Here is a 17,913-nt window from a genome sequence, read left to right as displayed (position 1 = left end):
AGTCTATTATTTATATTATTTTGCTTTGGGGTTAAAAAAAAAAAAAAAAAAAATTTGTTCTAAGAGTACATGTACAACTTGCACCAACTTGCATTAAGGCTCAACAGACTGAATTTGATATAGTCTGGTAATAATGCTTGACTGTGGTATTTGCATAATTAAATGAAACTAAGTTCTCATTTCAATAGTGTTCAGTCAGTAAAATTTTTAAAATATCTCATTATTGCCAACTTTCTTCTCAATGCCCTTTTATCAACTCTTTGATATCCTCAGCATCCACTGGTGGGCAATAACAACTACTTTAGGAAACTATGATCTAAAGTATACAAATACATGCACAATACATACACATACTGCATGCATGTCTAAATACTTAATGAATAATAATCATGTGAACAGAAATGCTTGTATATAAAATACTACATTAACAATCTAAAAAAGACTATTACAAATTTGAGAAATGATAAGTATTACGATACATAGGAAACTGAATATCAGGGCTAAAGAAAGAGAAGAGCTGGATCATCCCTTTGAGGGAAATGATGCTGACATGAGCCCTCTTGGGAAGCATACCGGATGTTATGTGACATCACTGGGTACGTTCCTCACTGACTGACCAGAACTTCAGTACGAAAGATTGAATCTTTAGTTCTTAGTTTCAGAAAAAGAGGTATTTTTTTACTAGAAAATTATAACTGATGATATTTTTAAATGGATTTGTATTTAGAAAGTGCTTGTAATGATAAATGATTGAAAAAATAGTATTGTGTGCTATTGCTACCTTTAGTAATACCTATCATAATACAAAAGAAACTAACATGATATTTCATCGATTTCTGTACAATAACATTCAGTTAATAAAAGAATGGCTGCACAGGTGTTGAAGAGCGGATATTGTCAACACGAAGAGCACTCAAATATGCAACAATCACTTCAATGAATCTGATTATGAGGATGATATAAAAAATAGATTACTAGGATTACAGACAAAAAAGGTAATGAAGTCAATTGCTATTCCAACTGTTAGTATTTCTGATTTGGTTATTTATCAGAATATACCAAGGCAGCAAAGGCAACAAAAAGGAAAAAATTCACAAAGTGCATTTGATAGAATTGAGAATAAGTCCCAAAAAGGCATGTCTGGATTTCAAAATGATAACAATAATAGCTATGAGAAGCTCATAATAATAGCTATGAGAAAAATAATGTTACTCAGCAATGTTATAATTGTTCCAACCTCCAAAAAAAAAATGTGAATGATTTAATCACAAAATTATCAGCTCTTGGTTCCTGTTTTACAGACTGAGAGAAAGCAGCAATTAAAAACTAACTCCCAGCAAAGAAAAAGATTTAAAAGGAACAGAAAACTAATATTAGAAAAGTTCAGAAAGTGAGGAAAGAAATTTAAAAATATAATCAAGAAAATGGAAAACTAAGAAAAATGAAAACATATGTTCAAAACATATTTACTGAAACTCAAATAAATGCATTAATGAATAAAAGAGAATTAAATGGTCTCCAGATAACATTTCAAAGAGCAATCAGGTCATTGTCCGTGAAGTCATACGATTTCTGGAAAGGAAAAATGGGTATTCCACTTCCAAGTGCAAGTACACTGAAAAGATGGTGCTCAAGATTCAGTTGCATCCCTGGCATTTTAAATGATGTATTGCTATTGATGAAACAACTTGCCAAAATACAACTGACAAAGAAAGATTATGCGTATTAAGTTTCGATGAAATCCATATAGATTCAAGACTCTGTTATGATTCAAAATTAGATCAGATATTAAGGTCCTTTAAAAATACCCAATTTGCATTGGTTCGAGGACTCATTTTGCAATGGAAACAGCTCATTTATTTTTATTTTGATCGTCAAATAAAGGAAAATCTTCTATCTTCCATTTTGTTTGAACATGAATTGTCTGGGCTTCAAGTCAAAGCAATTGTATCCGACATGGATGATGCCACACTGCATAAGGTTTTGAGAAACTATTTTCTTGATAAAGGTTTTATTCTTGGAAATGGTACAATTATAAACAAAGACGTTATATATGAAGTATTCAATAAAGATATAGGAGAAATTAAACTATGATATAAACCGAAACCTCACTTTTTATCTGTAAAAGGAAACAAGAGACAGAAAGTAGCACCAGCAAAAGCATTATTTTCCTCCACAACAAAGCTGATGAACTAGCCCTTTAGCTCTGACAGAACATTGGGTAAGCGTAGAAGAAATACACTGAATGTCATAAATCAAAAACAGTTTATTGTTATCAAGAAGCATTTAGTATTTCAATTGTGTTCAAGCTTACCATTCCTTCCTTTTTGTGACATCAGTATGATGCGAGTGCTCTTCGTGTAAATAAAGCAATACAACCACTAATCAAGCACAAAAAGCTTTTTACATGCTTGAATATGCAAGCACAAATTTTATTACCATAGTAGAGCTGCATTTTAGAACATAATATGAGCAAAAATTTCTCTCGATATTGAAATGGCCGTTTAACAAACCAGATCTTGTCTCTGGTATGTTGGCTAGTAACAAATCCAAATTTAACACAATGTAACTACTTCTTGTGAGAATGAATTGGGGACTGAGGTTTTGTCCCCCTCTCTTTTTACTAGTCTGGACAATAGGAAACAGCACATCGCAACAGCTGTTGCCCTTTTGACATGAAGATTAAAAAACATTGGGATACACTTGATTATCATATTGATATTTGAAAGCATAATATGCAGAATATTTCGAATTTAGCTAGATAAATATAAGAACACATTTCTAATGATTCAAGCATTTCAGTCATACTATTGTCAATTTCTTCTAGGCTAATTCTCTACTGCATTTAATTTTTCAGAATAATATGGCTAATGTTTTGATATCGCTTATACAAATTATCTCCGCACACAACAGTTGTCTACATATTACTAGAAAGTTACACATTTATACAGTTCATTATTATAGCAGAATAAAACAGGTTTCTTTTTACAAGCTTCTAATGGTTTCACCTTCACAAACAATCTTGCTGATTCAGGCCAGGTATCTAGAAGAGACTTTGCCACCTCTGATCCTGTTCTTTCTTTGAATTCAATAATGTATTCCTCTAAAAATTTCAGATCTTCATCAAGAGTTACTGGCAAAAGATCTACAGAAGATGTGTTGCATTTGGAGGCAAACTGCCCATCTCTAAAAAAGAATGATGATTGTCAAATATATAAATATTTTCATAGAAGTAATAGAAACAATAGTAAGAAATGTATTTCATATCAGTAGATAAGAAAAGTTGACTAAAAACGTCAAATTTTATAGCTTAAAATAAAGCAATTGAAATTGAGTAATTATTTTAAAAGGTATTCAAATAAAATTCCATCATTTGATTATCTGTTACAAAACTGATCAGTTTTAGAAACCTTTATCTTAAGCGCTCTAGTACTCACCTGTTCAAAACATATGCAATACCTCCTGACATACCAGCAGCAAAATTACGTCCAGTCAGACCCAGTACAATAACATAACCTCCTGTCATATACTCACACCCATGGTCTCCAACACCCTAAAAAATATAGATTATAATCAAACCTATAGTTAAGCAATACTTATAGTACAAAAGACATTAAATAAAATAATGCAAATTATCTTTGTTCTATTTACAATACTCTTTCAAATCCAAGTCATATATTTTTCACATGTAAACCTCATTAAAAATAGATTATGGCTCAAAACAGGGTTCTCAACTTGGGGAAGGGAAATGCAATCAACCTTTGATTGATCCATTATGCATTTAGTTTTAGTTATTAATATAAAAAACTACTTTTATTCAAGTTTTGGTATTTAGCAACATTTTCTATACTTTCTCTTTAATTTAGGAAACACATTAAAAATATTTCAATTTTAAATAAATTTATATGTATTTTAGAAAGGAGGGAGAGAATAATAGGAAACCATTTCTAGTTATCTAGAAATGGTGAAAAGGGTGCATGAGGCAAAAAAAGGTTGAGAACCACTGGCCTTAGAATCTATGGTAGCTTAGAATCACAAATATTTAATAAAATATTAAATAATCTGAAGTAAATTACTAATTTATACAGGAATACTATCATGCTAATATAAATAAAAATTAATTATTAAGTATCTGTGAGACTTAGTATTTGATTTCACTTATTTTTTCTCTATTGGTGGAACAGAAATTAGAGGATGCATCTCAGAACTGAAGAAATATAATATTGATTGCCAATCAATTATTTAGTCAATAACTAATTATTTTAGTTCCCTTTATAATAAAACTTTCCATAATAAGGACATTTAAAGGTGTTATTATTTTATCATTACTTTGCAATGAAGATTTTGCATTTATTTGCAGTTACATTCTATTGCAGCATAAATGTATGCATTAAAAGGGAAATTAATTTTAAAATATAATAACCATAATCTCAAAACGTAATGCAACACATGGGTCAATAAACACTTGCATGTTAGTACTCGTTAATAATTCCACAATGTAATTGTGGCTTATACCGCAAATTTCAGGGCAAACTTATGTTCAGCATAGTTCAAGTATCACTTTTAAGAACTTTGTCACAATATTAATTTGAAATTCCCTTAGCATCGTGAAATATGTAACACAGAAAATTTAGCAGATTATAAAACAAAGTTCTGTAATGAATGAAGTAAGATATGAAACTGATAAGACTGTGAATGAGTGTAATTATGATAGCACTTTTCACTCTTTCAGTCAGTGTCAGATTACAGGATCAGAAGTACAATTAAAAGATACATGGGGGGGGGGAAATGTACTAGAAAACATATTAAAAAATTAACTTAAGTATGAAATAATAATATATCATCATCAAGTGTTAAAAAATCATACTTTTTTTTTAATTATATTTACTATTCTGAAAAATAATCTACATGACATGAATGGCAAAAAAAAAAATAAAACAGTTGTACCCCTCCCAAAAAAAGAAAATTAATAGCATAAAATTTATTATATTTTTTCAAAACAACCAAAGACTTCAGGTCTTCTAAATTTCTTAGCTTGCATACTTTTGCAATTTCCTTCCTTTTACTATCACATGAAGCTCTATAAAATATTTAATATTTTCCTTACCATTATGTAACACAAGCTGCAGCATATTTAATAAATCTTAATGTGAAAGTTGAAAATAAATATTGTCAGTTGTATTGTTAATTAATACAAAATATATCAAAAATTAATAATAAACATATGGGAAAATAGCAGAATAAATAAATAAGTTAAAAAAAAAGTACACACTTCATTGATTGCTATAGCTCCTGAATTTCTTACAGCAAACCTTTCAGCTACAATACCCCTGAAAAATGCTTTTCCAGATGTTGCTCCATACAAACAAGCATTGCCAGCAATCACATTAAGTTCTGATCGGAAATCTGAAGGCATATCTTTTGGAGGATACAGTATAATTTCGCCACCAGTAAGACCCTGCAATGTAATATATTTTGAATTACTTGTAACATTTGTACAAAATAATTACACAATACAAATTAAATTACACTTTAAAAGACATTAAACAACGTCCATACTTTAATTATTAAAACAAAGAAATAATTATACTTTTTAAAAGAAAAATAAATTACAAAAGAAAAAAATTTAAAGAAAGAAAAGAAAAAGAAAATATAAAAGTTTTCAGACTTTAACGTCACATCATGAGGTTTATTACATTTTTTTTTTGTGCTCTCACTGAGCTCACAGGTTTAACAATTTGCTCTTGGACTCACTCCTATTAAAAGAATTTTTTTTTTTTTTTTTTTTTTTTTTTTTTTTTTGCCTTTTAACTTTATTATTAACCCCTTAACTGCCACGGGCGTATATATACGCCTTGCTCAGCCGATGCGTTAACTGCCCCAGATGCGCAGCCGATGCGTTAACTTTGCGAATAATTTTAGGTGTAGCAGCGCAAAGCAAATGATAGCAGTTTGGAAGGACGTATATATACGCCTGGGGCAGTTAACGCATTGGCTGAGCTAGGCGTATATATACGCCCGCGGCAGTTAAGGGGTTAAACACTTTCTTCACACTTACGCCACATAAAATTCAACAAAAAAATCCCAAAAGCAACATATTTTTAGAATTGTCAACAAAATATTAAGTGTTGCCATGTATTTTTCTACTTTTTCAGTCCTTTCTCAGTTTATCTTGTAAATCTTTAGTTCTTTTAACAAGATGACCTAGATAATTTTTTTTTGTCTTTTTAACTTTATTGTAACTTTTCATTAACATTACTTTCTCCTCACTTATGCTCACATTCAACATAATCATGACATTTTTAAAAGCAGCATATGTTTAGAATTCCTGATTCGGTGTTAAGTGTTGCCATTAACTTTTTTCAGGATTTTCTCAGTTCATTATATTATCGAAATTCAGTTTTCTTCGGACACAATATTTTTTACCATTTTATCATTAGCTACTTATCTTTTTAACATTTATTTATTAAACATCATTTTCTTCATACTTGCATCAAATAAAATTTAGCATCAAAATCACAAAATGTTTAGAAACAGCATATCTTTAGAATTCCCAATAAAATATTAAGAATGCCATACAGTTTTTTTTTTTTTAAATATTTGCTATATAATTTTTTTAAAATATCACACAGTCATTAACATTTAGCGGCAACATCCTTTTATTTGTGCTTCAATACACTTTTTTACTTCCTTGTACAAAGTAAAGGAAGTATTGTAATCATTAAAAATTCCGGGTATCATATTTCAATGAAAAAAATTCATTCTGATGGATATTGAATGCAATTAAACGATGTTTGTGTGTGACATCTGTATGTAAGGAAAGAATAAAGGACTCTTTTTCCCCAAAAAATTATAAAACTCACTTAAAATTAATTCTGAAAAGAATTTTTCGTGGTGTCTGTGCGTACGTAGGTATGTATGTACGTATCTCGCATAACTCAACGCGTAGCCTTAGAACGTTGAAATTTTGTACATAGGACTGCTACAACATGTAGATGTGCACTTCATATTTTGGTTGCAATTGCTCGCACCAAAAGTATATATATATTTAGTAATGAAATATTGATTATATTATCTCACAATATAAATTTAGTAGAATATATCAAAACCATTTCAAACCATTCTAACCATTTCGGTGGGCTCTATTTTGTGAATAAAAATTCTTAATATTTCATTGGGTGAAAATTGTAACCGTTCTTCTATAAGCATAAACGCCTTTTTACTTTCTTGTATGAAGTAAAAGAAGTATTGTAATCACGAAAATTTGCAAGTACCATATTTCAAAGAAAATATCCATTTTTACTGCTATCGAATGCAATTTAACGATGTTTTTGAGTAACTTCTGCACATAAGAACAGAATAAAGGTCTCTTTTGACCCCCAAAAAATTATAAAACTGATTTCAAATGCATTCAGAAGACATTTTTTCACGGTGTTTGTACCTAAGTACATATGTATGTATCTTGCATAACTCAAAAACAAGTAGGCTCAGAAGGTTGAAATTTTGTACATAGGACTGCTAGTTGTGCACCTCCCTTTTTGGTTGCAATTGGCTGCACTAAAAGTGTGTATATATATATATATATATATATATATATATATATACATACATACATACATAATTTATTTCCTAAACGATATTGATTAAATATATATATATACATGTAATGATATTTTTAAATTAATTGATTAAATTAAATTCTAATAATATTGCTTAATAATGTGATGGCGATTCTCTACCTAAATTGCATCCCTGTTCCTAAATTTTGGCGAAATCCTTTCTTTAGTATAAAATATATTAACCTGTTGGCGCCCGCCAAATCGCCAAACTCATAAATCTGTCATATTACATAAAGTACTTAAGAACACTCTTGATGAGAGGATAGCGTCACCTCGTGATTTCAATTAATATCGCTGATTGGAGGAACCTCGTGACGTACACATATGTATAAGTAGGGCTTCTGCTCAAGGTACGAGGAGAACGCTTGTGAGATGGATGCTAAAATAAACCTACCACTTTATATTCCAAAATTTGTCTCATTCCTGTTGCCCCGGCTGCACAAAACAAATAACGTATGAGAAATTACATTTCAGAAAGCCGGTAGGATACCACCTTCAAAGGGATTATATAAAAAAGAAAATACCCCAAGGATTATACGGATAAAATGTTACGCACTTTAGATGAATTTGCCGCTGTGCGACTTCTATGTTTCTACATTTTTCGCTAGGCGTTCTTGCTTCAAGAGAATCATCCTTCTGTTACTTGTATTCTGGTATTCTGCAGATTATTTTACGTCCAGAGAAGCATCCTTCTGCCCCCTGTAATGTGTGATCTGTGTTTCCATCGTAAGTTCGTCGTTCATCAAATGTTCTCTTACCGTTGACCTACTTTTGAGGATGGAAATCTTTCCCTACGTCTACGCCGTTCTGTGTTGCTCTTGAGACCTTTGTGCTTGTGTGGTGATTGATCGTGTTTTGCGAAAATCTAATCAAGAGTGCACAAAAATGTGTATTTTCGTGTCGATTTCATCACTCGTATTCTCGTCACAATAAGTCAAACAGAAGCAATTAGTAAAAAGATTGGCGATGCAAATAATATTATTACTATTGAGTTATAATTACTGATTTAATAATAGTGTTTTTATTTTGAAAATTTTAAAAAGTATTATTTTGGTATAAATGTATTTTAAATTTGGTAGTTAAAGGATGTATTTTGGTTTTAATATTGTTTTGGGAAAATTTAAAGAGTATTATTTTTGAGTTAGTTTTATTTATGAAAGTAGTTTTATTTATGAAAGTATTATTAAGAGAATAATGGCTAAGGAAAACATCTCTGATCCCGATGATTCATTAAGGGCAGCTAGCGCTGAACCTGAAAAAAGTATAATTCCCTTTGACGCGCAGAATGATATGGATATAAATTCATGGCTTGAGTACTTTAACAAAACTCATTTAGATAAAGATGAAATGTGGAAGCTTAATAATGTAGCTCGATATCTAAAAGGTAATGCACTTAGCGTATATGTCAAAAACTGCCACAAAATTACTAAATATGTGGAATTAGTCCAAATTTTAAAGGAAAATTTTTTTCGACCCCACTTTAACTACGTTTGGTGATTTTGCCAATTACAAGTACAATCATAAAGAGGACATAACGCAATATTTTCGCAAAAAATTAGATATTGGTAAAAAATTAAATCTAACTCATGAAATGATCTTGGAGGGTCTGACGGATGGCCTTCCTACAGAATTAAAATCCTTAATGACGATCAACGCACCCTCTGACCCCATCTCTTGGCTTACTCATGTCCATAAGCTTATTAAGATTAGAGAAAATCAACAAATCAAAAGTGCACCTCCCAGATTTGTTACTCCGATTGAGAACAGTCCCCAAGATTACAATCGATTTAATAGAAATAGAATTTCAGCTACTGTGAGACAAGATTCTCCTAGACCCAACAATTTCCAACGTTTTCAGAGACCAAGTAATTTTTATAATCGGTTCAGTGATCCAGGATTTACAAGCCATCATAATTATAATTCTCAAAATAGATTGCCATTGCCACCCAGTCCCTGTAGACTTTGCACCCGGAACGGAATCCCAAATGCTTTTCACTGGTTTCAGGTTTGTCCTTTCAGAGTGGAGAGATCTGATACACCTAATGTTACGCCCCTTGCAATAGAACCAACCCCAGAAATCCCTCACAGTAGTTGACAATTAAAGGTGTCGGGATATTTGCCCAATAAGAAACGTCTAGAGTGTGTTGTAGACAGTGGTGCCACCATATCAATAATTTCTTCCAAAACAGCTAGACAATTACGTTTAAAAGTACAAAGAGTTAGATCATTTTCAGTAACCCAAACTAAAGGAAAAATAATCTTCAACAAAATATGTTGTATACAAATGAAAATTGGACGGATTAGTAACCAAATTACCTTGTTTGTTCTTGATAATAATTTGAATTATGTAATTTTAGGACTTTATGAATGCAAATTATTTGAGTTGAGTATTGATTGTACTAATTTAAAAATTAAACAGAGAGCTATTGTACTTAGTGATGACTGCCATTTTGACAGCCGACCCATATCTCTACACCTCCAACTTTAAGGTGGTACAACAAATGTTTATCCATGTGTTAATAATAATGATCATGATGTAAGAAATTTTCCAACCTGTAAATCTTGGACTACAAATCCAAAGGAATTAGTTTCTCAGTCTAACATTTATGTGAAAAATGCTGTTTCTAATACTGTCGATAACAAAGAGTATAACTTGGAAAAATTGTTAAATGATTATTCGTCTGTGTTTTCTAAAAATAAGTATGATGTAGGAAAAATTAATATTGAACCTCAACGAATTAATTTAAATTCTGATTTACCTGTATCGTTAAGACCTTATAGAACATCCCCTATGGAAGAAGAGGAAATTAAGACCCAAATTGATCAATTATTACAAGCAGGTATAATTAAAGAAAGTTGTAGCCCATATTCGTCCCCCGTGACTTTAGTACTTTAACGTGAGGAAGGTAAGAAAACTAGATTATGTATAGATTATCGAAAATTGAATTCCCTGGCTAAAACAGATGCAAACCCTCTTCCTCGCATTGACACTTTGTTAGACAAATTAAGTAAAGCAAAAGTATTTTCTACAATTGATTTGAGATCTGGTTTCTGGCATATCCCGATTCACCTTGCAGATACTGAGAAATTAGCTTTTTGCACGAATTTTGGATTATTCGAATGGCTAAGACTCCCTTTTGGTTTCAAAAATGCTCCTGCAATTTTTAACAGAACAATTAGACGAATATTAACAAAAAATAAAATCAATTTCGCTTGCAGTTACTTTGATGATATAATCATTTACTCTTCCTCTGAGAAGGAACATTTAGAACATTTAAAAATTTTATTTGAGGTGTTTAAAGAGGAGCATATTAAATTGAATCGAAACAAGTGTGTGTTCGCCAGAGATCAGATCACATTTCTTGGCTATGAAATAAAAAATGGTAGAATAATTCCCGATAACCATAATGTAGAAGTTATTAAGAAACTTAAAAACCCCAGTAACACCAAAGAGTTACAAAGAGTTTTAGGAAGTGTGAATGTGTATCATAGATTCATTCCGAATTATGCAACTATTAGAGCTCCATTAAACAGACTCTTGAAAAAAGATGTCAAGTGGGAATGGGATGACCAATGTCAAAAAGCTTTCGACGAAATGAAAAGAATACTGATTTCCAAACCTGTTTTACAATTGTATGATTCCAGTAGGCCATGTCATATTTTTGTTGACGCTTCTCAAACTGCTGTTGGAGCTGTTTTGAAACAACCAGATGAAAATGATGTCCTTCACCCTGTATCATATCATTCCCGAACTTTAAGAAATTATGAGAAAAATTATACGATTACTGAGTTAGAATGTTTGGCCATAGTAGATGCCCTAGACAAATTCTATTACTATCTGCATGGACAAAAATTTGTTATACATACGGACCATGCGGCCCTTGTTTGGCTCAAAAATGTTAAAAATTTAAAAGGTAGACTCTTCCGTTGGTCACTCAAACTAAGTATGTTCAATTATGAAGTAAAGTATCAGAAGGGCTCTACCAATATTGAAGCTGACATGCTTTCTAGACATCCTGTTTCACAGCACTTCCAACATTATGTACATTTACTGATAGAAATGAAATAATCCAACAACAAAAAACTGATAATGTCTGCGGAAAAAATTACCAAGAGATAAATGATATGATGGTAATTAAGAAAAAGAATTTTTATAAAATTGTAGTACCTAAATCTTTAAGATTAAAATTGTTGAATAAAACCTATGAAAATTTTGGTCACCCGGGAGTTCAAATTATGCTTAACTTAATCACCTCTCAATATTATTGGCCTCATATTAGCGAAGATATCGGAAATTTTGTTAAACATTGCCATACTTGTCAACTTAATAAAAAGAAAAAACAGAAAAAATTTGGTCTTATGCAAGACGTACCCCCAACCGACAAACCTTTCGAATGTCTCTCTATTGACACTGTGGGAGGATTTAATTATTATAATTCTACAAAAAAATATTTGCATATAGTTATTGACCATGCAACAAGATATGTCTGGGCTTTTCCCTCTAAAAGTGTAACTTCAGAAACCTATGCCAATTGTCTAAAACAAATATTTCAAATACAAGTCCCCGAAAAAATTCTGAGTGACAGGAATGCAGCCTTCACTTCCTCTAGATTCAAAAAATTTCTTAAAAAGCATAATGTTAAACAACTTTTAACTTCATCTCACCATCCCCAGACAAATGGTAAAGTAGAAAGAGTAAATCAATCAATAGTAAGTCGACTAAAATGTAAAGTAAATTCTTCTTCTAAAAAAGTACCGTGGACTAAAGTGCTAGAGCAAGTTGTTATCGAATATAACAACTCCCCTCATACGGTAACTAAGTTCACCCCAGCATACTTACTATTTGGTAACCTCCCTTTTGAATCTCCAATTGATCAAAATAAATACCCTTCCTTAAATGAAGCAAGGGCTTTAGCAAAGAAAAGAACTATCGAATACCACCGAAAGAATAAAACTAGATATGACATCAGATTTGTAGAATCTAAATTTCAACCTGGAGATTTTGTCCTTTACGAGGAATTTGAATACCCAAATACTAGAAAATTGACTTCACCCTATTCAGGCCCTTATCGGATTATGAATAAATTATCTGAAGTTAATTATGAAATCGACAGGGAAAATTTTCACACGAAGAAACCAACTGAGATTGTACATGCGTCAAAATTAAGGTTCTATTATCCACCCGAGAACTTTAAATTACATCATGAATAAATCAAAATTTATAAATCAATAAACTATCCATAACCCTTCTTTTAGTTTTCATCCTGTTGTCCCCCTTAATAGTTGATTTATCTCTCAGTGTCTGAAAAGTTTGTCTGCTCTTTTCTTTTACTGGGCTCCTTCAAACTTGAGTTTCAGGTTCAATGCACTTTCTGTGTGGGAAACACTCAATTGAGGCTATACTACAAGTAGAGTACTATACCCTCACATTTCCTTGAGCTCATGTTTTCCTATGTTTGTGTTATAAATTGTAGCAACAGTTGAAAAAGTTAAATTTCAGTTGTTGAAATTTCTGAATTTCATTTTGTTTCTGCAGCATCGTGTACAAAAACTGGTATGGATGTTGGAAGTTAAATTTTGTTTTGTTATCATTAATAAGAGAAAAATAGAGTGACAAAATATGTTAAAAACCTAGCAAAATGTGTATTTTCAACAAGAGTATAAGAGCTCTAGTATCGTGACATAAAAACTCAAATGTTTTCAGTGCCAATGCTGATCCATAATTCTAGCGCTAATTAAATGATCTGGAGATCTCCAAAGACCAGTAAAAGACTGAAGATGAGACTTAATGACAACTCTAATGATTGTATGGACTCATACACAAACTATGAATGGCATGCCCTAAGATATAAACTTACAAATTCAGTTATATTACTATTTCCTATTGCCGCGTAGCTAACCAGCAATATGTTATTAGTGCTTTATTTGTTCTGCACTTAGTTACTATATTATAATTTCATTAATCATTTATTATATTTATATACCATATTAATTATATTCAAATATTTTATGTCATATTTTACGTAAACATTTTGTGTGCCTTGAGATAAATCCAATCAGTTTTCCTACTCACTTAATTTCCTAATAACTAAATTTTCTGCTCTCACTATCTGGACTGTCTTGGGTCGACGGCCGCGACTGCAAGCCTTTTCAGATGGGGGGGGATAATCTGTAATGATATTTTTAAATTAATTGATTAAATTAAATTCTAATAATATTGCTTAATAATGTGATGGCGATTCTCTACCTAAATTGCATCCCTGTTCCTAAATTTTGGCGAAATCCTTTCTTTAGTATAAAATATATTAACCTGTTGGTGCCCGCCAAACTCATAAATCTGTCATATTACATAAAGTACTTAAGAACACTCTTGATGAGAGGATAGCGTCACCTCGTGATTTCAATTAATATCGCTGATTGGAGGAGCCTCGTGACGTACACATATGTATAAGTAGGGCTTCTGCTCAAGGTACGAGGAGAACGCTTGTGAGATGGATGCTAAAATAAACCTACCACTTTATATTCCAAAATTTGTCTCATTCCTGTTGCCCCGGCTGCACAAAACAAATAATGTATGAGAAATTACATTTCATACATATATGTATGTATGTATATATACCTGCTCTGTTACTCGGCTCTGTGAGCTCAGTTTTGTTTTATATTAACAGAGCGGGTTTTGTTAGCAGAGCGGGTATATATATATATATATATACTCACTTTGTTACTTGGCTCCGTGAGCTCAGTTTTGTTTTATTCTTATATGTTGGCAAATTGTGCATTTTTTGTTTTAAAAGTGACTGAATTATGTTGTTCTTATCTTCTGATTAGAGTTGTATGCCTTTAGTTTATTTGCATGCAATAATTGTAGAATTATCAACAATTTAAAAGTTGTTTAAGTGCAGCTAAACCTAGTTTTTCTTACCATAGCAGCCATATTTGTTTACATTTGAAACTTAGCAAAATAGAGAATTAAATCTTACGCACTTTTAGTGTCTTTTCGCCTAGTGGGGCTATAAGGAAACTTTGAATTTCGTGCAGAAAAAAAATCTGCCTTTTTGTCTAATGGACAAATAGTTCGTATTTACGCAGAATTTCTAATGTCAATTGCAAAAAGGGATTTTTAATTGTTTTAACTGTATTTGGTGTCTTACGTTTTTCTATACCTTTTCATTTTTAATGAAGATATTTTGAGTTCTTATGTATTTTTGCCTTATTGCTAAGTGATAACTGAATTAATTGAATGAGAAATATAGTTCTAATAAAATTCGAGGAAGTAAGTGTTTCATATTAGCAGCAATATTGTCACGAGTGTGTCTGGGACAGAAAAGAATGTTGATGAGTTGTGCATGCGCAGGTAAGCGGCGCTGAATCATCTGTAAAAAATTGTTTCTTTTTTATTTGTTTAATTTCTTTTATACATTATTTTAGATTTATTTATTATAGTATTTGAATAGAACATGTGGCAATGACTAGATAATTCTTCAAATGATAAAATTTTTGTGCATTCTGTGTTATAAAATGAATGAGATGTAATGCTGTTAAGTGAACCTAGCATCAATATCACTATGGTAAATAAATATAGTGAATTTTAAAGAGTGCATTTATTCTATTGTGGTTTGTGTGCTATTGAAATAGATTTAATTCAAGAAGTTTAAATGAAATGCAGAAAAAAAAAATGTGTATAATTTAATATTCCGAACAAGGAAGTCGTGGTGTACACATGAGACTTTTCATATTTATATCACTGTATTATCTCTTTAAAAACATGGCAATAACATTTGGAGGCAACCTTCTTTTCATCTGAAAAGTGATTAAGATGCGAAAATTATGATGATGCATAAATTAATCAATGAAAAAGTAAGGATCAAGACTAATAGCATCTATCGTGCTAATAATATAAAATTATTGATAAAGAGAAATTTTAAAACTTCTTCTGTTATGGTAAAGTCTTCATGCTATAGCAGGTTCCTAATGATGTTTTTCATCCCTCTCTGAATACTAAATAAATAAGATGGCAAGCCTCCCTGCCAACATGCAACAGCAATTTAATACTTTCATTTACTTCCAAGTATGATTCACTACTCTAAATAAAATATGCATGCTGGCATGTTTCACAGAAAATAAGTCATATACTTGAAACCAAAGGAATTTCTGTACAAAATAGCAAAAGACTTTCAACATGCATGTGGCAAAAGAAATGCATTTAGACAAGTACACTGTTTATAAAAAGCAGGTGGACTATTTCCACAAATTTCTTACGCCACTCGCATATTTAGGATCTGTTTAATGGATTTCTTTGCTACTTCATATACAAATTCTTTGGCCTAAGTATACCTGATTTTTATTACTTTATTATAATCTATGCCACACTACTATGCCGTTTCTTGTGATGTAATTGTCATGAATTAGTAATCGTAAGTGGACAGTATCAGAAAGTAAACTAAAACTTTTAAATAGGAATAAAAGTTTATAAATTGATTCTATACATTTAAAAACAAAAATAATATTTTGCTTAGTTTTTCATGAAGAGTCAATACTGGAAAAATACTTTTGGAAGATTTTATATCACTCTGTTAGCTCAAGTTGTCTTCTTTTCTAAAATCAACAATTCCTAACAGTAACCAAATGTATAAGACCTTGGAGCACTGGTAGCTTGTTTTAAGTTCATTTTGTAGTAAATAAAAGGTATGGAGCTTTCTAGGTTTTCCCTATGTATATGAATACGATTCAGTTTGCATTAGGGAATTCCATGAATAACTTAATATATCTGTGATAATTAAGTTATTCAATCCAAAAATAGATCTCAAAAGCCAACAGAGGTAGTGAAATAATGCATTCAATTAACTCTATTGTTTTAAAAATGATAGTTAGGAATAGACAGAAATATATAGAAACTTAGCATTTCAATTATAACAGACTACTTAAATTTATTATTAATAATAATCAAAATAAAATGTAATGTGTTATCTAAAAAGTTAAAATTCTAGCTTATAATAGTCAAGATATAGTCCATTTATTTTTGAGGATAAAAGAAAGTGAAAATCAATAATAGTTATCTTAAATATATGATTTAAAAATTTCATATTCAAGCAAATGTTCTAAAACACATTTTTAATGACCATATTCTCCCTCCCACAAAGCAGTTTAATAGTATATCTGCTTTCTGCCTGGACACCTGGAAGAAAATTTAGGTTATTTTGTTTTATATCAAGATTCTTATCATCTTTCTTCATTTATCATTTCCCTATGTGAGAAATAATTCTCTTAGCCTAGTAGTTAATGCATGTAACCAAATACAAGCTCAAAAGTTTCCTGATGCTTACTTTACATCACAGATATGTATCAAAAACCTAATAAAAATAATTTAAAATTATAAATTAAAATATCAATAGATGGTAAATAAATTTAAAGAAAAAGGATTTACCTTCCCAACATAATCATTTGCATCACCTTCTAAGCAAACAGTTACTCCTTTTACAAGGAAAGCACAGAAACTCTGCCCAGCTGATCCTTTCACAAACACTTCAATTGACTTATCAGGAAGACCTGCATCACCAAACTGCCTGCAAAATACTTGAGCATGTTTAAATATCCAAAGCCCTCATAAAAGATGATAAAAAATACTACAAAATGAAACGTTTCTATATTAAAATCAAAATATGCTGAAAAAACATGAAAGAAACATAAATTGTTACAAAATATTCTCAGAAAGGAAGGGGAAGAGTATTTAAAGTCTCACTGTACAGGACAAATTTATTCCACACTATACCAACATTCATAAAAGAGCTTATCAAAAGTAATACAATAATCCTGAATAATTATGTAATAGGTCAAATAAAACACATTTCAAGAAAACAATATATTCAGATTACTAAATTTAAATTTTTTCATTCAACTACAATTTAATAGTTATTTTAAAATACAGTCAAAAGTCTTTAATCCGGACTCGTCGGGACTTCGGCGATTACTGATTATCGATTTTTCCGGATTATAGATCATCAGTTTAAATCTGGTAAGACGGCATGCAGAAATTATAAAATTAAAAACATAAAACCGTAATTTATGAAATAAAGAACAATTATGATCTAAAGGGTATCAAAATTTACAAAAAAAAGGCTTAATATTTACTTGTTTATTTTATTAAACATTTCTTTCAACGCGCGCATGCGTAAAGCATACATTACGCATAGTCGAAATTAGAAAACTGCAACCAGAAAACTATTTGATGTGTATTCGTGATATTTATAATGAATTTGATTTAAATCATATCAGAGTACATCGAGATGAAATACTA

The 17,913-nt window shown here is 30.9% G+C and overlaps 1 protein-coding gene across 5 annotated transcripts in view; it reads right to left on the bottom strand.

Moving 5' to 3' along the window:
- LOC118187282 (uncharacterized) overlaps nt 1–17,913 on the bottom strand; it is a 145,514-nt gene that overhangs the window by 30,947 nt on the left and 96,654 nt on the right. For all 5 annotated transcript variants that reach the window (XM_035357472.2, XM_035357474.2, XM_035357471.2 and 2 more), the window contains 4 exons: nt 17,044–17,182; nt 5,273–5,458; nt 3,438–3,553; nt 3,009–3,186 (listed from right to left, as the gene is read on the bottom strand). In XM_035357472.2, coding sequence (XP_035213363.2) covers nt 3,009–3,186; nt 3,438–3,553; nt 5,273–5,458; nt 17,044–17,182 — 619 coding nt within the window. The remainder of the gene's footprint in view (nt 1–3,008; nt 3,187–3,437; nt 3,554–5,272; nt 5,459–17,043; nt 17,183–17,913) is intronic.

Source organism: Stegodyphus dumicola, chromosome 11, assembly GCF_044657685.1.
Source record: "Stegodyphus dumicola isolate Sdum_Otavi_A_Nest chromosome 11, ASM4465768v1".
In the NCBI taxonomy this organism is placed as follows: Eukaryota; Metazoa; Arthropoda; class Arachnida; order Araneae; family Eresidae; genus Stegodyphus; species Stegodyphus dumicola.
This window is presented reverse-complemented; position numbering and strand designations above follow the sequence as displayed.